Raw genomic sequence first — 21,431 nt, 5'->3', positions numbered from 1 at the left:
GAATCACAATGTCTTACACCTGAAACTAAGTGCTTCACAGAATATATTGCAAAGTATAGTGACTGTATATTGCGGGCAAACCGGGGCAGCCAGTTGAGCACAGCAGTATGTATTCAGATAGAAAGTATGCAATGCGTTTCCGGTCTTAAAGGATGAATCTTAGTTTGTACGTCTTGCTCATTGAGTCCACATTAAGTGTTGTTTCACATTAACGGTGCCTTTCTGTTCAGTAGTTGCTTACTATCAGATATCCTACACTGCAAAGAAGTTATTGCATTGAGTCCTGTTTGGATTCAAGGACGTAACATAGCCCTTAAACAGACGTGTAAAGTTAAGTCACAAAATGGTAATCTGCGGCTATAAGTTCGCAGTCACTACACTTTACGATAAATCCCATCAGCACTTTGAGACATTTCAACGACGAGTTAGAAGTGTTATATCCAACACAAGGATTATTTAATAGTATTTATCAGACAATGAAAATAATTAAGTAATGTATTGTTTTTCCTCATGTTAGCATGAGTTGATGCTTCTACTGTACACACACTATACACGGGCTATACGCGGGCTGGTGCACTATATAAGCGAGCTATACACATGCAATACGCACGCAATGCATGAGCGCTGCACGCGCCCTACCTGCTTTGTGCGCGCTACACGCACTGCGCACGTGCTAAACGCACTTTGTGCGCGCTACACGCACTGCGCACGTGCTAAACGCACTTTGGGTGCGCTACACGCACTGTGCGCACGCTACACACAATGCGCGCACACGCCATGTACAGTGCGCACCCGTAACACGCGCTACGCGCTGTACACACAACACACACTATACGTGCCCACTATACACACGCACATGCTATACACACGCGTACGCTATATGCATGCTATACACGCGTGCACATTATATACACTCACAAGCACTATATACACACACGAGTGGGCTGTACACATGCGCACGCACTATACACAGACACGCACTATACACGCGCACACTATACCCACACACCACACACACATTACACACACACATTATATACATAAAATACACACAAACTATACACACAAACACACGCACTATACGCACACACTATACACACGCTATATGCACACACTACACACTATGCACACACACTTTTCACACATATTCACACTATACACACACACACTCACAGTATACGCACACACTCACAAACATATGGATACACTCACACATTACACCCACCCACACACACTATACATACACACACTATACACATACACACACCACACACAGTACACACACACTATACACACACAAACTGTACTCACACTCTATATATACACACACTATACACACTCCATACACAAACACACTATATACACACACAATACACACACACTATACACAGACACTACACACACACCCTATCCACAAACACACCCACACGCACTGACTATACATATACACACACACACTATACACACACACTTCACACACACTATACACAAACACACTATAAACACACACACAATACACACCCCGCCACACACTATACACACACATTATACACAAACACACTATACACACACAACACACACACACTACAGGCACATAACACACACACTACATGCACACACAAACTACACACACACTATATACACACACACACACTATACACCCAAACTATATACACGCACTATACACATACTATACACACACTGTACAAAAACACACTATACACAAACATGCTATACACAAAACACAAACGATACACACACATACTATATACACACACACTATACACACACACAATACACACACATCCACTATATACACACATGCACACACTATACAAACATACACTATATTCACACACAACACACATACACTATACACATGCACACACTATACACACACATAAACTACACACACACACTATACACACACTACACACACTATATACACACACACACGACACACACAGACACTACACACACAAACATTAGACACACACTACACACACAGACACCCACTGTACATCCACCCACCCACACTATACACACCCACACACTATACACACACACTACACACAAACACACTATACACAAACACCTACACGCATACCTCCACACAGGGCTACACCCCCCCACCCCCAACACACCCCTACGCACACACACCCACACCTACACACACACCTACACACCCACATACAGCTACACAACACACACACACACAGCTCTACTATCAGGTCGACCTGAGATGGCTTTCCATTGAATTCATTCGCAATTGAAGAACATAGTAAGAGTGGCCTCTGAGGGTCAAAGGTGTGGCAGTGTCACAAACAGAAGCAGGTGTTCCATTTCTTCGCACAGAGCTCCACAGGCGCTGACTTTGACCCTCGGAGATCACTCTAACTCGTTATAACATCAATGAGTAGAAGGAATAACTGTGATTAAAAAAAACTACCTGGGATAGAGTATAAGGCTGTAATACAATCTGACTGTTCATTTGACGTTTCTAAACAGCTGGAGCTTTGTTCTCTTGTTAGTCAGATCCCTGTAACCCATTCACTGCCTCACTGCTCTGAAGCCCTACCACTTGTTCACTACCTGTCTGTTCCTCTGCCTGTCTCGGCAATGAGCTAGCGCCTGTAGTATTAGTTACAGACAAACAGAAGGTCATCGTTTTAATGTTGTTTAGTCTTTTCGTGCAAGAACTTTGCATTGTGATTTCACTACACGTCTATATTTTCACATAAATATTACAATTTGGAGACAATGCATTTCAGACTTAAAGTACCATTGTGACTCTATTCTAATGCATCTAAATGAATGCTTGTTTGGTGCAAAATTCTCGTAATTGTACTATAAAAGGGAAATAACAAAGCGCTTCACAGATTTACTGTAAAGTGGATTGACTGTATTTAAGGACTCTGAGATGCTACCCTGCGTGAAGGGCACTATATAAAGGTTAGTTGTTGTATTTTGTGGATAAATTATTACATTTTGTGGGAACATCTTTGTTAAATATACAATAATAATCCTTGCATTTCATATAGCACCTTATCAAGTCTTTGAGATGTCTCAAAGCGCTCCACCGAATATACTGTAAAGTGAATAGACTGTATATGTTGTGGGTGAAACGAGGCAGTCAGTTGCGCACAGCAGCGTCCCGCAAACAGCCATGGATTGAGTAACCAAATTATTATTATTTTTATATTATTTTGTAAGAAGTCTTCATTTGGTTGAACTGAATCCTTTTAAAGATTAGATATTAATGCCGAAGAATGCACATTTAATAAATAAAATTCACACAGACAATTCCTAGGAATCAGTTGCTGATGATTTATTGATAACCTGCAGTAATATGTCACAGTTGTTAATCTTTCAGTATGAGCTGCATCATGCATTTTAACCAGGAAGAACGGGAACTGTCAATGGGTTCTAACCTATGCCATTCCCTAACACTAACGCACTTGGAAACCACACTCTAAGCATGTAATGTTAGACAGTGTGTGTTAGACCTCGGTACCTGTACTGATACCTGCTGCCGTCAGCAAAAAAAAAAGGATTTATAGGTTAATAAATCACTCCGTCAAGTTTGCTCTTTATATGATGAGAAAAATGGATATGAGTTTTTCATTTAAAAAAAGTGCATCCAATTATTTTCTAATTTTCTTGCCACTGACATATGCTTTTGTTGTTCCCAGCCTCTTGCTGGAGTTTAGTTTGCCCTCCGCCTGGGCCAATAGAAAAATGTGGAAATGTTTGCCAAAAATTGTGGGGAGACTTGCAAATTTTGTGGGAAATTGCAGGGGATTGTCAAATATTGCAGAAAATTGAGGGGGACTGATTGGTGCTATTGAGGTACATTTTACTGCCAACCTACATTTTTTCACTTTATTGATATAAACTAAACATAAGGAAATAACACATGTTAGATGGTTGCAAAAAAAATTAATTACTTCTTTAACATAAACGGGGTGGCCTTTTTTTGTGGGGGGTGTAGGGGGAGAACACCAGTGAGGCTATAGGAGCTCACCATCTTCTGCCTCTCAGACGCAGAGATCTGGAGAGAGCGACACACTCACAGACACAGAGAGACACATATTCTCAGAGAGAGAGACACACACACACATTCACACAGAGACACACTGAGAACCACACACACATATAGACGAGACACATGCAGACACACTCATAAACATACATAGGAGAGAGACACAGAGACACTCAGAAACAGACACACATACAGAGGAGAGAGACACACTCACATATACACTCACAAACACACAAAGAGAGACATACTCACACAAAACACAGAGAGAGACGCACACAGACAATCACATAGAGAGAGACACACACACGGACACTCACAATCACATAGAGAGACACACACAGACACTCACAATCACACAAACACACGGACAATCACAACGGCGGGGCCTCCCGAGTGCAGCCCTTGTGCTGCATCGCGCACTCGCGTCCGGATCCACTCCGTCCGCGGTGACGCCAGGAAACCAGCGAGTGGCCCGCGGGCCGGACACTTCATTTATAGCGGGATCGTAGCAGCGGTGGGTGTCTGTAGCGGATATCACAGAAACAGTGCAGCTGCACTTTCCTATTACACTCTTAAAGAGGCCAAATGAACAGAGAGGGGTCCACAAGCAAATCTCTGAAGGTGGCTGGACAGGTGGATAAAACTGTTAAAAAAGCTTACGGGATAAATAGGGGCATAGAATTCAAACGTCAGGAGGTTAAGCTGAATATTTATAAAATGCTGGTTAGGCCTCAGTTGGAGACTGCGTTCAGTTCTGGGCACCGCACTTTAGGAAAGATGTTACGGTATTGGAGAGGGTGCAAAGGAGGTTTACCAGGATGGCACCAGGATTGAAGGAGCTTAGTTATGAGGAGAGGTTAGCGAAACTAGGATTATTCTCCCTAGAGTAGGGAAGATTAAGAGGGGTTTTAATAGAGGTTTTCAAGATCATGAGAGGATTTGATAGGTTGAACCAGGGAAAAACTATTTCCACTGGCATGTGGGTCAGTCACCCGAGGACACCGATCTAAGTTAGTTGTTAAAAGAAACAGAGGGGCGGTTAGGAACATTTTTTTCACCCAGCGAGTTGTTGGGATCTGGAATGCATTACCTGAAAGGGTAGTGGAAGCCAATTCAATAACAACTTTTAAGAGAGAAGTAGATGGGTGTTTGGGGATTGCAGGGCTGTGGAGAGGAAGCGGGCCAGTGGGATTGAGTCGGATTGCTCTTTTAGTAGCTGGCGCAGATGAGAGGGGCGAATGGCCTCTTTCTGTGCTGTGTGATTCTATGATTCAATGATTCTGTTGGCCCAGATTCTAACTATTGTTCATGTGTGAGCCTTGGTTGGCAGTGAGTGTGGGGTACTTGACCCTAGCGGGCATCACAGTCGAGCCTGACCTCCCCACCACATACACACACATCCCCCCTTCCCCCCCCCCCACACACACACACACATCCCACACGCACCACCTACACACACACACACACACTACAACACACACATGCACTGCCTACTATGTCTCAAAATCCAATATGCTTGTATGTCTTAAAATCTCTTCGCTGTTCTCTCTTGGACTTTGCCACTGATTCCTACTTACAACGGCCCCAGTTAGTTTATTTTCAACAACAACAACTTGCATACAGTGCCCTTCAAGCAGGATAGCATCTCGGAGAGCTAAAATACACAGTCAATCCACTTTACAGGGTATCCTGTGAAGCGCTTTGAGATGCCTTGACAAGTGATAAGGCGCTTTACCAAATGTAAATATTATTATTATTATCACTAGTCATTTTCCTTTTATAGTGCAATTACAAGAATTCTGCACTGAATATTCATTTAGATGCAGCAGAATAGAGTCAGAATGGTACGTTAAATCTGAAGGACATAGTCTCCAAATTATAATATTTATGTACTTTTTATGTGAAAATATAGAAGTGTATTGACAGTGGCGTAGCCTGACACAGATCCACAGGGTGGGAGTCTGGGAAGGGGGTAGTGTCCATAAGCACAGTCGAACAGGAAGGTCTTCAGGCCTTATCTGAAGATGGGGAAGGAGGGGGCAGGGCGGAGGGATTGAGGGAGATTGTTTTAGTTCTATGAGCAATGTGAATTGGGCAGTTGTATTACTGCTGTGGAATAAATAGTAGCCATTTATTAAAAAGCACATGTATCTCTGGATTGATTTGTAGATGTCTAATGATGCCCTGAATGTTATATACCGGGTGACCAAAACGTTGTGATACCATTACAATGTCTAACGAGTCTGAAAGAAATGATGAAGAAATAAAGTAATTATTAAAATAAATGGTATCACGACTTTTGATCATCCTGTATATAACGTTCAGGGAGTCATTACACATCTTCAATTAATCCAGAGATACATGTGAGGAACTCCAAATTAGACTAGGATTCTGTACTATCTTGTTATTGTATTGTCATTAATTTAACCCCTTTATTGAACTAATAACGCTAAGGTATCCATTAATCTTTTTGTAAAGTCATCTGAACCGCAAGATTGGATTAGTTGTTGGTGACACACTGTACGTAGACATGAAATCAGGGAAATTGCCTCACAGAAATAGCCATTTGTCCCACTGCATCCAGCTGTAGAACCACAGAAATTTACAGGATAAAAGAAGTCCATTCAGCCCATTGTACCTGAAACAAAAACAGCAGTCGCAGGGAACATGCAGCAGGTCAGGCAGCATCGATGGAGAGAGGAAAGTGAGTTAACATTTCAGGTCGATGACCTTTCATCAGAACTGGTAATTATATCCCTTTAAAGGAGTAATGCATTCAGTTCCATTTACCTGCCACCCCCATTCCGACAAATTACTCCTTTCTAGATATCTAGTTCCCTCTTGAAAACTAATGCAACTACTGTACTTTAGTTCCAATTACCCACTTTTTGCGTGTATCCTTTTATATCACTTTTCTGCAAATATCCAATTCTATTTTAAATCGAGTTGGATCTTAGCTGTAATAGCCACTTGTGGCCAGGCATTCAGCACAAAGTCCTCATTTCCAAAGCGTTCTTTTTATACACTCCCTAATGTCTGTGATTACATTAATTCATCAAACGCAGCCCAGGGATAGATTAAGCTGTACATAACATCTCACCACTGCCTGTTGGTTTCCACCACAATTTTTTTTAGAATAAATATTATTTATGCTGTGGAACCAGTGCCTCATTTTAAATCTATCAAGAACTGGGAGATCAGTTCCCACTGAGTTTGGATGAGAACAGAATTGTGTGTATGTCAGTCTGGCTCAGTCGGTAGCATTCTTGCCTCCGAGTCAGAAGATTATGAGTTCAAGCCTTAAGTCGGACTTGGAACCCACGTAGTCTAGGCCGATGCTTCAATGTAGTGGCAGATTTGTACTTCATATGTGGATGTGCCATCCTTCAGAAGAGATATTAAACGACGTCCCATGACACTATTCGAAAAGAGGTGTCATTGGCCAACAATACCCCAATAAAATTGGTCATTCACTTTGTGGCTGATTGTTGGACTGATTGCTGTGCCCAAATTGGCTGCTGCATTCATCCACAAAACACCCAGTCACTCCACTGTACAATATATCCTATGAAGTGCTTTGAGGCATGTCCCGATGTGAAAGGCAATAAACCAAATATAAGGATTATTATTATAGAATTCGTAATTGATTCAGACACTTTTAATGTCTTGTTATCAAACTGGATTTGCTGGTTCAGTAGGTAGTACTCTATAAGTACTGTATAATGACATTTTATTTGAATTATTATTAATACTGTGCCCAATTGGCTGCCCTATTTCACCCACAAAATACACAGTCCCTCCACTTCATAATATATTCTGTGAGGATTGTAGTCTCGTCTCCATCCAGGGAGAGGGTGTGCATTCCATTCCAACACTCTATCTGTGAGATTTCCATGTGTACCAGAGAATCATAGAATATTACAGCACAGAAGGAGGCCATTTGGCCCATCGTGCCTGTGCTGGTTCTTTGGAAGAGCCACCCCATCAGTCCCACTCCCCCAAATCCTTTCTCCATATCCTTGCAAATCGTTTCTTTTCAAGTATATATCCAATTCCCTTTTGAAAGTTGTCATTGAATCTGAATCCACCACCCTTTTCAGAACCACACCGTAACAACTCTCTGTGTAAAACAAATTCTCCTCATCTCCCCTCAGGTTCTTTTGCCAATTATCTTGAATCTATGTCCCCTGGTTACCAACCCACCTGCCAGTGGAAACACTTTCTCCCCATCTACTCATAATTTTCAACACCTCTATTAAATCTTCCCTTAACCTCCTCTGTTCTAAGGAGATCAATCCCAGCTTATTTAGTCTCTCCACATAACTAAAAAGTCCCTCAACCCTGGTACCTTTCTAATAAATCTACTCTGTATTCCCTCCAAGGCTTTGATATCCTTTCTAAAATATCCTTTTGTGTTTAGAATTGGACACAACACTCCAGCTGAGGCCTAACCAGTGACTTATAAACATTTAGCAGAACTTCCTTGCTTTTGTACTCTGTGCCTCTGTTTATATAGCAAAGGATCCCGTATGCTTTTTTATACCAGCTTTATCAACCTGTTCTGCCACATTTAAAGGACTGTGTACGTGAATCCCCAGGTCTCTCTAGGTGGGATACATGGAAATCTCATCCTGGTTTGAATACTCTTAAGCATGGTGATAGGTTTCCACCCTGCTGACCCCCAAAAATAAAATAAAAATTCTCTGCAGTGCTTTGTGATGTCTCACGATACCATAAGGCTTTATATCATTATTATCGCTACAAGGATTATTATTATTAATACTAACAATCCTAGAATTTGGGATACTACCTTTCACGTCAGCAGGACATCTCAAAGAGTTTCAAAGGATTTCCTGTAAAGTGTAGTCACCATATTTTTGTAGGTGTATAAAAGTCATTGTAGCACTGGGCTTCAATATTTTGCAGGTGAACAAGCAGGGAAAATTACTTTGAAAAGGTTTCCTGAAAGAAATATTTAAAAACTCTTAAAATTAACATTGTTTGAATGCAGTTTTGTACAACTTAATCACATTTTAGTACATTTAATTCATTATTAATCACTCTCGAAAAAAAGGAGAGAGAGCAAATACTGCAGAATATGTAAATACAGAATGTATTAGCTGTGAAAGGTCATGCATCTGTTTCATGCAGACAACACACTGTCTACAGTGCATAATAATCTAGTCCACCACTGCCCTTTTAATCTACAAAACACACAGTCACTATCCTTTATAGCAAATCCTGTGAAGGCCTTTGAGACATTCTCCTGAAAAGAAGGGCCTTATTACATTGTTGAGACATCCCAAATCGCTTCACCAAATGTACTGTAAAGTGGATTGACTGTGTAAAGGATTGCTGTACACGATTGATTCACGACAAACAATTGTGGATTGAGTGACCTAATTATATATTTTTTGGAGGGATTATTACACCTGGAAAGCGATGTGCCAGTCAGCTAACAACCTACTTACTGCTAGTTAAACAGAGGCGTGTGGAGTAGGGAAACTTGTCTAAGCTTTCACCCTGCTCGGGAATTAAACCCTGGTCCTCTAGCTTGCAAGGCGAGCACGCTAGCCTTTATGCTACGGATTCCACGTGGCTGTTTGTGAGATATTGTAAATTGGCTGCTGCATTCATGAACAAATACAATAATTATTATTATTTAACATCAACCTTCACTCTGGGTTCTGCTGCTGCTGCTGCTGCTTTGCAACAGGTTCTGGGGGTATGTTTTTGCATAGGGTTCAGAAGGTACACAGTGAGTAGCAGATGGCTCATTGCCATCTGATCGTACGATTTCCAGGGAACGAGTGGTGTCCTGGGATATCCTGGCTTTTCCTTGTTACATTTGAAGTTGGATCCATTTAACAAACTACATCTGCTGCAATTTTAGCCATCCTGGGAAACACTGTCATCTTACATTGGTATTAGAGAACTCCGTGTGTGTGTACAAACTGCCTTGGAAGGCTGGCCAGTTAATCTAAGAGTTCATTGAATGTTTTCCCTTTCTTTCTTGGAAACTCTTCATTGTGGATCAGAGCAAGGCGATAATTTTATAACTTTTTTAAGTAGAATCCCCCGGAGAGTATTGGTTAGAGCAACTGCCTCACATTTGAGAGGACCCAGGTTCAATTCCCGGACAGAGCGAAGCCGTAGGCAAGTTTCCATACACCAAATGCCTATGTTTACCTAGCAGTAAATATGAACCCAGTTGTTAGGCGATTGGCGGATCACTTTCCGGGGGCAATAAGCCCTAAAAAAAAATGGACTCACTTAATCCACGACTGTTTGTGAGGCAATGATGCGCGCAATTGACTGCTTTGTTTCACCCACAAAATATACAGTCGATCCACTTTACAGTATATTCCTTTCATGTCGTTGAGACGTCTCAAATCGCTTCACAAAACATACACTAAAGTGGATTGAATGTATATTTTGTGAAGCGATTTGAGACTCTCAACGACATGATAAGGCGCTCTATCAGATGCAAGGATTATTATTATTATTATATCTGCAGGCTTCAGAGGCAGCTTGGAGCTAAGTATTCAACATTCGTATTGACGTAAAGACCTCCGCCCCTCAACCACCCCCATCTTTGAAGTATTGGGTGGTATATTTACTTTTAAGTATCACAGGATAAAATATATTGCCTCGTGGAAAGACAAAGATAGTTACAAGTACTATGATCTGTGCTCATGTATATTGAATAGTCAGAATTATAGCACAATAGGTGACAAAACAGATCCAAACCCTTACCCCCTTTGCTGCTCCTTTTATTTTGCAATGTTGCTCCAACTGTTACCGTTTTCTTGTTTAATATCCTGCAGTTTGTAAAACTTGCATCGTCCGCTACTTGGAAACCAACAAGTACTGTCCCATATGTGATGTGCAAGTGCACAAAACAAGACCGCTTCTCAGTGTTCGGTGAGTATTTCTGTTTGCTTGCATTATACACGTGGGCACACGCACACATTCTTCAGAATAAAGGACTATTAGAAATTTTGACAAATTCTGCACTTCAACTTATAAGAAGTCAATGAAGACAATGCTCAAACCCCAACACACCGCAGGTCTTTCAAATTGTACAATGCGAACGGCAGATTTCAAATTCTTTCTGGTCTCGTTTCAGGGCTGATAAAACTTTGCAAGACATAGTGTACAAACTAGTTCCAGGCCTTTTCAAAGGTAGGTACACTGGACTTTTTACTGACACTGTTACAGCAAAGCCGATCTCGTTTTGACCCATTTCCCCTTTTACCCATTGCAGATGAGATGAAAAGAAGACGAGATTTCTATGCAGCGCATCCTTCGGCAGACGGTAAATGATTATTATTTGAAAATCTGGGAATTAATTCCTGTGGTGTATCGGTCAGAGCACTCACCTCGCAAGCGAGAGGACCTGGGTTCGATTCCCGGGTGGGACGAAATGTTAGGCAAGTTTCCTTTCTCCAGACACCTCTGTTTACCGAGCAGTAAGTCGGAATCCAGTTGTTAGCCAATTGGCCAGGTTTTAGTGATGGTGTAAGTATCAGTCCCAAAAGCTGGTATAAACACGGTGCTCAGTATTTTTAAAAGCTTACATGCAGGCTAGTTAGAATAGATAATAATATTTGCATTTAATATAGTACCTTATCACGTCTTCGAGACATTGCAAGGCGCTTCAGAGAATGTACTGGAAAGTGAATTGACTATATATTATGTGGGCGAAAACGGATCAAAGTGGAGCTTTTTGTTTCCTGACTGTCTCTCATTTCATTCTGTTCCCGTCTACCCTATGGAACGCAGTTACAAATGGTTCAAATGAAGACCGCGGGGAAGTCACAGAGGAGGAGAAAAGAATTATTACAGACGATGAAATCATCAGCTTGTCTTTAGAGTTTTACGAGGGTAACAAGTAAGTTCGGCCAAACAATCTATTGCGCACTTCAAATGTATTTTTTTAATCCTTCAATTTTTTAATCCATTGCTTCAGATATGAGGTGTTTTATCTTGTGCTGAACAGTAGAACCAGAGAACACATCCTGCGATTGAAGGGGAATAAATTCAGAACAAATCTGCGGAAACACTACTTTTGTGAGCGAATGGTAAATGTATGGAACAGGCTCCCTAGGGAGACAGTGGAAGCAGAAGGGTTCGATTCTTTCAAGAACAAATTAGATAGGTTTCTGTTAGAAAATAATATCTCAGGATACAGTATATGTAGTTTGAACACGATATGTCGAGGCAGGGTAGTGAAGGGCAAACTGGTACTCGCAAATTCTTCTGTTCTTATTTTCTAAGTGTAAACCTGTATTTTAGGAACATGTTAACAACACTTGAGTGGGAAATAAAGGTCGACATATTTCCTTTTCTTTAAAAAAANTTATATTTAATTGCTACATCTCACGCTTCTAAATCAATCTACCATTCCCTGGACCAGTGACTCTGAATTTATGACTTAAGGATGCCAGCCTTATAGTTTAGCAAGAAGTAATATAATTCAATGGGGGTAGGGAAGGGGTAAAGTTGTTTTTTTTAGCAATTATCAGGAAGTTCTTCAGAGGTTAAACTTCCTGGTGCTTTTGATCTGAGGGAATTATGATTCACACGACATGGTAAGTAATTGCAGAACTTGCTTTTGTCAAAACTTTTTTTTGGTCAGTCTGGTGTCTGACACATGCAGAAACCCATCACCATGCTTAAGAGCATCCGAACCAAACTGTTCTACTCTGTTCTGTTGTAGGTCAGAAAAGAAAGATGCCACACAGACTGAAGACGCGGGAAAGGTAACTAACTGGGTTACTGTGCTTACCACTGACCTAGTTATTGAGCTTCTAAACTGTTGGCCTTTGCAAACCACAAGTGCACGTCTCAGTGTCAAGCAGGCGATTCCCTCTTAACTATTTCTGAGATCAGCGGACAGTTTAGTTTAACTGAGGGTGTTTGTTGGCAGTCCTGCCACTGTTACGATGATATTTGATGAGATTCCAATTCACCCGTAGTTTAGAAATAGCAGCGAGGCTGTTATATCACGAGGAGCAAAAGGGCACGAGAAAGGTTAGAAAATTAACCGGGAAGCTTTTAGTTATCAGAATGGTATTTGAGTCGAGGAACTAGAAGGGGTTAGATTAGAAAATTAGGGGAAAGCCATGTCAATACTTAGATTACCAGCTTCCATTGAGTGACCCGGAAATTCACATCCAACTGGTGAAGGGAGGAGAAACATTCTATGGAGTTGTGACATTTGGCTTAGAGACGGCAGTTTGGTTTTCTATTAACTGATTTAATTGAAAACCCAAGGAATGATGAGTGTAAAGCGAAGTGCTGGGACTCGGCAGTCAATCAGAAATTCACTATAAAAAGCGTGAAAGGTGCATAGAATTATTTTTAAAAACTTTTGGAGGAGGAGTTTTTTTATACAAATGACTTTTGGGTGGGATTTTTCATTCCCTGCCTTGGTGCGGATCCAAAGCCACAGTGTTTGCTGGAGATTTATTTGTTTATGCAAAATAACATTTGCATAGCACCTTTCATGTTGGAAGCACTCCCAAGGTGCTGGACAGTCAGGGATTTGGTGCTGTCAAAGAGGAGGGTCTTGAGATGTGCCTTGAAGGAGACAAGGGAGGGAACGAGACAAAGCGAACGTGGAATGGAGTTCCAAAGGGTGGTGGCAGAGAGGCTGAAGTCCCGACCGCCGATGGTGGGGCGAGCCAGGCAGGGCAGGGGAACATTGAGCAGGACATAGCCTGCTGAGCAGAGAGAGCCAACAGGTCGACAGGTTATATCTTATCACGTAAGAGCAAACCTGACTCTCCGATCCACCGGGACATTCCAAAGCAGCATATAATAATAATGATAATCCTTGCGTTTGTTATAGCGCTTTTTGCGTCTTCTAGACGTCTCAAAGCACTTCACAGGATATGCATTTTACTTTACAGAATATGAACAGAATTTCCTTTGGTTGTGCTGTTGGCAAATAGGAGTTCTCCCTGCATTTTGGTTCCACTTAAATCCAATATTACTGGGTGTTTATCCACTTGTTTATTGTCCATTCATGTGGAGGGGGCAGTTTAATCCTCTCAACATGCACGGTGACATCAATACCATCCACTGCATGAATATACAGTTCTGACCTACGCGGAAACCCATCTGCATTGATGCTTCCTATCGCTAGCTTCTGCAAGAATAGTGCAGTGGGACCTCTCTACACTCTTGACACGACTTGGTCAGTGTTGCCTTTTTTTACCAAGTTACTCAGCAGATCTTGTGTACTGAGAAGCAGCGGGCGATTTCAGTCATATTACATGTAGTTGGAAACTTTAGAGGGAAGATGGTTTCAGAGGAAGGAAGACCGCAGCCCTGCTAGCTGCTCTCCCTGAGGCTAAACTCAACCCACCTGCCCAGTTACGTTTCATACCTGTTCAGGTCATGTTTGAAATGATATTCCAGCAATTTATTTCCCTTCTCGTTCAAAGGTTCCCATTCATGATCTCTTAGAAATAAAATTCTGTCTGTCTGTCTGTGCATGTGTGTGCGTATGTATGAATGTGAGTGTGTTACGTGTGTGTAGGTATGATTGTAAGAGCCTTTCAAATGACATACCAATCGGCATTGAATAACGCATGATATTGATATTCCTATGAGTGGCCTGATAGTGTGTTTGGATAAGGTCAACACCAGATCTGACTAACCTTCTGCTTTCTCCTCCCCTTGGCCAGGCTAACAGCGTTCGCTACCTCAGGTGTCCTGCAGCCATGACGGTGATGCATCTGGGCAAGTTTTTACGGAATAAAATGGACATCCCCAGTAACTTCCGGGTCCGTTTGTCAATCGCTTCTGCCTTGAAACACAATTGAAAATGTCTCTCTCTCTCTCTCTCTCTCTCACTCTCTCTCTGTTTGATCTGTGACCTGGTCTGAAACCTTTTCGTCCGTTTCCTTTCTAGATTGACGTTATGTATGAAGATGAGCCACTGAAAGATTACTACACATTAATGGACATAGCCTATATCTACACATGGAGAAGGGTAATTAACCTTGTTTATGTGGTCAACTGTGTGTTTTATTCATATATACTGAAAGACAGAGAGAGTGCTAGTTGGACAAAGAAGTAGAAAGAGTGAGACGGACACACGCACACATAGAAGTTTGCTTACAAATACACAGTCACTACACTTAAAATAAAGTCTTGTAAAACACTTTGGGATGTTTGGTCAACAGTACCAGGCACTTTATCAAACTCAAGTCTGATTTTCATACATATATTACATGTGTTGATGGGTTTAATAATAACCACTGCATTTCATTGTAGCGCCTTATAACTTGGAAATGTCTCAAGCGCTTCACATGTAACTGCTGTAAAGTGTAGTAACTGTGTCATTTGTAAGACGAACAGTAGGTTAAAGATGAGTTTAGACATGAGGGGCTAATGCTGCTTGTTCACGAGGCTAACCGCCCAATTATCGATACACTTCCCAACCAAAAGAAAAAAAAATTGCAATTTGGTGCTACATTTACAGATCTTTTATCCCCACCCTTAAGAACTCCCATATCCCTCCGAGCTGTGTGTGATGAGTCCCAGCTGGGGAGCTTTGCAGGTTAAACCCCGAGTGATTCAGACCCTGGCTGACAATCACGGTCGTAAATACACCAATACTGCTCTCCTTGGAATATCAACGTGTTCATTGGAGGGTACTTGTTTTTTTACATACATATTATGAACAGAAGGCCCAACCTTGCTCCCATAAGCCAGATATAATACCCTGCTAGGCATGGCTAGACTCCAGGCAGATTGTTCCTGTTAACCTATTTTTATCCCATTTCATTTATTCTCTATCTGACACCCCTTGCAGGTGATCACTGCCCATCATTGCTCATATCAATGAGTTCTGTAGCTTAGAGGTTAGAGCACTCGCCTCGCAAGCGAGAGGACCTGGGTTTGCTGTGCGCAATTGGCTGCTGCGAATTATACAAAATATACAGTCAAATTCACTTTACGGTATATATTGTGAAGCCCTTTGAGATGTCTCGAAGTCGTGATAAGGCGCTATATCAAATGCAAGGATTATTATTATCAGCCCCTTCAGTTAAACCTCTGAGCTTTACGGTTTCATATACACCAGTATTTGTGTTAACACAGACCCAGAGATGAAGGTGCTCAGATCAAAAATTAGTCAGGCCCTTTTCACACTGATAAAATGATCGAATGTAGTTTATCCTTTTCCAGTAATCGCTGTTATAAATTAACCTGGAATAAAATGCTTTTGCACTTAACCCATCTAGGTTAAGGAGTCTTAAGTGATGGTTGATGACTCCTGCATGGATTAACCTCCACTGTGATCTCCGTATAAAAAATATGATGTTATTTCCAATGTACATCTATTGTAAAAACATTAAGTGTTCCTGACACAATATTTTGTGGTGAACACTGTAAATATCAATCACAATGCTAATTTATTGGATGATTTACTGCAATTCTGTTAGCTTGTAACCTGTATTATTATTATTATTAGTTATTATAAGCTTTGCTTCTTTTCCCAACACAGCTTTATATACAATCAAGACCACAAAAGCTTACTTGAAACAATCTAATTTTTTTTGTTAATTCAAGTTACGCTAGAAAAGAGTTTTTAACGTATAAATATTTGATGCTTGTAACAGATAGCAATTGGGGAAATAATCTGAATTCATTGACCAGGGAAGGGGCGAACATTAAATCAAGGAGGAGCTTGTTTTTATAACTTTATCTTTAAACAAATGGTGGGTAACCTTTAATAATAATAACAATACGTGTTATATTCAGATGTTGTTTGGGTTCCAGTTATTCTAGCACAGATCTGATCCGTTTATGTGATGGATCAATGAATGCAATCTACTTGTAATTCATTTGTGAAGTCCTGCAGCTCAGTGATTAGAGCACTTGCCTTGCAAGCGAGAGGACCTGGGTTCGATTCCCGGGCAGGACGAAATGTTGGACAAGTTTCCTTACTCCACACGCCTCTGTTTACCTAAGTAGGAACCCGGTTGTTAGTCAATTGGTGGATCGCATTCCGGGGGTAATAATCCCTTCAAAAGAAATAATAATAAAAATTTGGTCACTCAATCCATGACTGTTTGTGGGTAACTGCTGCGCGCATTTGACTGCTGCCTTTCGCCCGCAAAATATACAAAACATACAACTTTACAGTATATCCTGTGAAGCTCTTTGAGACGTCTTGAAGATGTGATAAGGCGCTGGGTCAAATTGCAAGGATTATTATTCTCATTATTATTGCCTGCTGTTCATGTCTTAATTTTCGGCTGTTGACGTTGCTTTCAGAACGGTCCATTGCCTCTAAAATACAAGGTTCAACCCGCCTGCAAGCGACTAAAGCTGGCCCACTCCAGCGAGGACTTGGCGAGCACCAGTGTGCATTCTGAGAGTGACTCAGTCAGTGAGAAAGGGAGCAGTCCAGCCGCTCTGGCTTCCACCTCCTCGTCTCTCCCCAGTCCCAGCCACGGCCCCGGGACCCCGGCTCAGTCCCCCACCCCCCACTACCACCCGACCGCGACCGCCAGCATCGTGAACGGCAACACAAACTGTCACCAGTTACCTCCGTCTGTGGGCAGAGATCGCAAAGTGACTCTGAACGGCTCGTCAGTGTGCTGAGAACCAGCCCAGCTCACACCAACATTTGGAATGTCAAAATACGAAGCAACATCTTGCCCGGATATTACCTACGCACGGCGCAATCAACACCGAACTGCCCTCTGCGTCTTATATTAATGTAATATATATACATATATATATATATATTCTGTTTAGCAATATGGTTATTGTCAGAAAGTTTTGTTTTCCTCGACAGTTTTGTAAATACTAACAAACGGACCACCACTAAAAAAAAAACACCCTACAGTGTATTTCACACAACACTCTCGCCCAGATCCCGATACTGTACAGTCAACCGCTCCTGAAACAGAAAAAAAAATTGCTACTGCATCAATTTCATTTACTTTCATGAATATTCGCCCAAAGATCGAGCGATAAGTGATTTCTATGCCCCCCTTCCCCACGCCTCTAACTCCCATCGATTGCAGCTGTAAAAGCTGTCAGTTAAAGTTGCTTAAAGTTAGCATTGTGATTTTTCCTATCACCTGATTTGACGTGTCGAGCGGGTTTTCTCCAATATCTGCTGAGACGCTGCTGGGAATGACACAGTAATTGCAAATGATTATTATTGTAGCATTGTCCTGGTGATAATTATAATTAACTCAATCCACGACTGTTTGTGAGACACTACTGTGCGCAATTGGCTGCCGCATTTTGCCTACAATACACACAGTAAATCCACTTCACAGAATATTCTGTGAAGCGCTTTGCAATGTCTCAATGATGTGATAAGGCGTTGTATCAAATGTAAGGATTATTTTTATTATAGCTACATAATCCTCCCTGCAATTGATAGCTCCTTGAGGTGGGGGGAGGGGAGGGATGTAGACAGATCAGGGTAGTACATCAATAACTCTTGTTTTACTAAAATCTATACTGTATATAATAAGCTACTGCAGATAAACTTACTCCAAATCTTCACCTGATCTAACATGACTTGGACCATGTTGATCTACACCTAAATGTGAGTTTTTTTATATAAAAACATGTTTTAATTATTAAACTATTTTTAACGTTCATTGACAATAGGGCAGGACGTTATTTGGAGTTCCCACATGATGGGAAATAAGAATATATTGTTAACTTATTGCTCGTCAGATTCTCTCAGAACATTTTAAATCGTCTCAAAACTGTGTTCAACTTCCCAATTGTGTGTATGTGTGCGTCTGTGTGGGTGAGGGGATGACGACAATAGCACTGAAGCGAGTAGGGAGGAAGACCGCATGGACACACGCATACACAGACACACACAGATACACATGACACACACACACAGGCACCTACACTGCATATCTATTACCCCACATGCATTGAGGAACCCACTCCTTTGCCACTGATTCAGAATTCACAGATACCCGCCTTCTCGTTTGACCATTTCAGATCCTTTGAGGTTGAAATATCAGGAGGCAATTTTTGGGTGGGGGAAGGTGGGGGGGATGGGGGGGAGAAGGATCAAGACATGCTAAATGTTTATCTCTACATTGGAGACATACAGAAACCCATGAGCTTTTTCATATGAATCAGTTTAATTTTTGGATGAAATTTTTTTTAATATACTGTATATATAAAAAAAAAGCCACACAGAATGCGATTCGGAATGTATTTTGTCTGAGCTGGATTGTAAATTGGTGCAATGTTTTCACAGTTGAGAGGAATGAAGCAAATATAATAGAATCTGGCCTTTATTTTTGTTCTGTGATTATTGGGGTCGTCTGCCACATGTTCTTTTTTCTCTAACACACTGGATGGATTTCTGTGGGTCTCCCGATAGCTTTGATAAAGGAGGATGCAGATTGAATGAGCCTTAACAAGAAATATTTATATTCGATGTGTTCACCTCATTTGATTTACTGTACATCCCAGCAGTTCAATGTATTAGTTGTGTGGGTGTGTGGGAGAGAGAGAGAGAAAGAATGAATGAGTGTATTAACTGTAGTGGGTTTAAACTGTGTTCTTGCAAAAATCGCTACTAACAAAATCGCACAAAAGTGAGTACGAGATGGAAATAACTTTTTTTCCCCCTCCAAGTCTTTAATTGTACCTTTTGATAAATTATTCGACAGATATTCTTGCTTTCACTCTAAGCACCTGGTCACTGTTTAAAACCACCCTTTGGTCTGTGAATGGTGCTGTGACGCCGTTTTCTCCCGCATTCAAAGTCATAAATAATATTGTTTTATTTTCTAATTAAACAAAAAAAAGAAAGATTAAAGTTCTCAATGGGTGGAGATGAGCAGCAACATTATTGGACAATATGTATAATAATAATAATGCTACATTGGGGGCATTGAATTGGAATTGGAAGCGACCAAGGTCTTCTGGACTTTAAAGCTTATATGTTTGTCTTTTAAACCGACCCTATTGCTCTTTATTTATCATTACAAGTAACGTCGCGACGGAGCGTTTCTGTAACAGGTGAATTTGAAAGGGGGGGAACAAAAAGGAACACGATTCGTCAGTTTGGGGATCTGATCTGGATTCAGTGCTCTTGATGTGACTCATGATTCCGAAGCGGTGTTGATCTCAGTTGGGGTTGGGGGAACACCTTTGAACACGGGGGGAACTGAACTGGGAGTGGAGTGGGGTGGGTGGGGGGGTGTTGTTTGGCTTCTTGGATCAGCTTCTTTTGGACCAGTAAGGAACCAAGGAATAAAAGCCCAGAGAAATGACAACATCTGGGGAAAGCGACAGAGATCATGTGAAATGGACACTTTTGTTTTCTGTCTGTATCCAAACGCAGTCTGTAAACATGTGTATTTATCATTTATATATACTGTTTTTTTTACAGTACAGTACAGTACCGCTGATTAAAAAAAATACCCCACGACGAGTTTTAATGCTGATGCGTTAAATAATGTGGATCCGAAAATGTGAACGCTTAAGCAAACGCGTGGGAAAACCAAGCGTGTATTCAGTCTGTCAGTCTGTCAATCAATCGATCGATCGATCGATCGATCAATCAATCAATGAGGAAGGCAATGAACGGTCGTTGCTGAAAGCACAAGCGACAGCGAAATAGAGAGACACACACACACAGAGGGATGGTGTGTGTGTGAGATCAACTGGGATTAAAACTCAACAAGATTGGGTTAAAACCACAACAAAAATGAATGAATTCACACAATCTTTGCCGTGAGACTTGGCTTCGCCTATACATTACACCTTGTGGGCAGTCGCCATGGTTACAGCCAATGTGCCGGTTCCTATTTCGAGCTGCTGTAGTTTCAAGCCTTCACAACAACCAGTTTCTCGACTTGTTTTTTTTCTGGTGATCGCTTTAATTTGGAATCGACATCATTCCTTTGTTTGATTGTCGATTGTTTTTCTTAAAAATAACCAGATTTTTAAGAAAAAACAGCAACCAAAAACGTTCTGAGAATAATGATTATTTGATGTTTAGTTACTATTTTGACTTCGGGCTCAATCTTCATCATCATCATAATAACCATAATAATCCAAACTAATAATCCTTGCATTTGATGTAGCGCTTTGTCACGTTGTCGAGACGTCTCAAAGCGCTTCACATGATATACTGTTAAGTGGAGACTGTGCATTTTGTGGCCTATAAGTGAGCCACAAAACAACAATTTTGGGTTCTTTTTAAATCGATTTCTTGCGTATTCTAGTTGTGTGTTTTTTTTTTCGGGGGGGGAGCGGGGGGGGGGGGGGAGAGAATGTTAAGAAATGGTAAGTTTTGGAGCTAACGTAAATTACATTTTATTACATTTTCAACTTTGAAATCCGAAAGGACTTGAGCCGATAG

The 21,431-nt window shown here is 41.2% G+C and overlaps 1 protein-coding gene across 2 annotated transcripts in view; it reads left to right on the top strand.

The window, feature by feature from the left end:
- Nucleotides 1–19,746, top strand: part of LOC103185692 (polycomb group RING finger protein 2) — a 31,281-nt gene extending 11,535 nt beyond the window's left edge. For both annotated transcript variants that reach the window (XM_042343294.1, XM_042343293.1), the window contains exons 3-10: nucleotides 10,870–10,966; nucleotides 11,172–11,227; nucleotides 11,310–11,360; nucleotides 11,828–11,936; nucleotides 12,765–12,807; nucleotides 14,740–14,838; nucleotides 14,967–15,047; nucleotides 17,339–19,746. In XM_042343294.1, coding sequence (XP_042199228.1) covers nucleotides 10,870–10,966; nucleotides 11,172–11,227; nucleotides 11,310–11,360; nucleotides 11,828–11,936; nucleotides 12,765–12,807; nucleotides 14,740–14,838; nucleotides 14,967–15,047; nucleotides 17,339–17,668 — 866 coding nt within the window. In that variant the 3' untranslated portion in view covers nucleotides 17,669–19,746. The remainder of the gene's footprint in view (nucleotides 1–10,869; nucleotides 10,967–11,171; nucleotides 11,228–11,309; nucleotides 11,361–11,827; nucleotides 11,937–12,764; nucleotides 12,808–14,739; nucleotides 14,839–14,966; nucleotides 15,048–17,338) is intronic.
- Nucleotides 19,747–21,431: the final 1,685 nt, after the last annotated feature.

This window comes from Callorhinchus milii, unplaced genomic scaffold (genome assembly GCF_018977255.1).
Source record: "Callorhinchus milii isolate IMCB2004 unplaced genomic scaffold, IMCB_Cmil_1.0 Scaffold23, whole genome shotgun sequence".
Classification (NCBI taxonomy): Eukaryota; Metazoa; Chordata; class Chondrichthyes; order Chimaeriformes; family Callorhinchidae; genus Callorhinchus; species Callorhinchus milii.
Note: the sequence above shows the minus strand (reverse complement) of the source record. Positions and strands in the feature narration are given on the sequence as shown.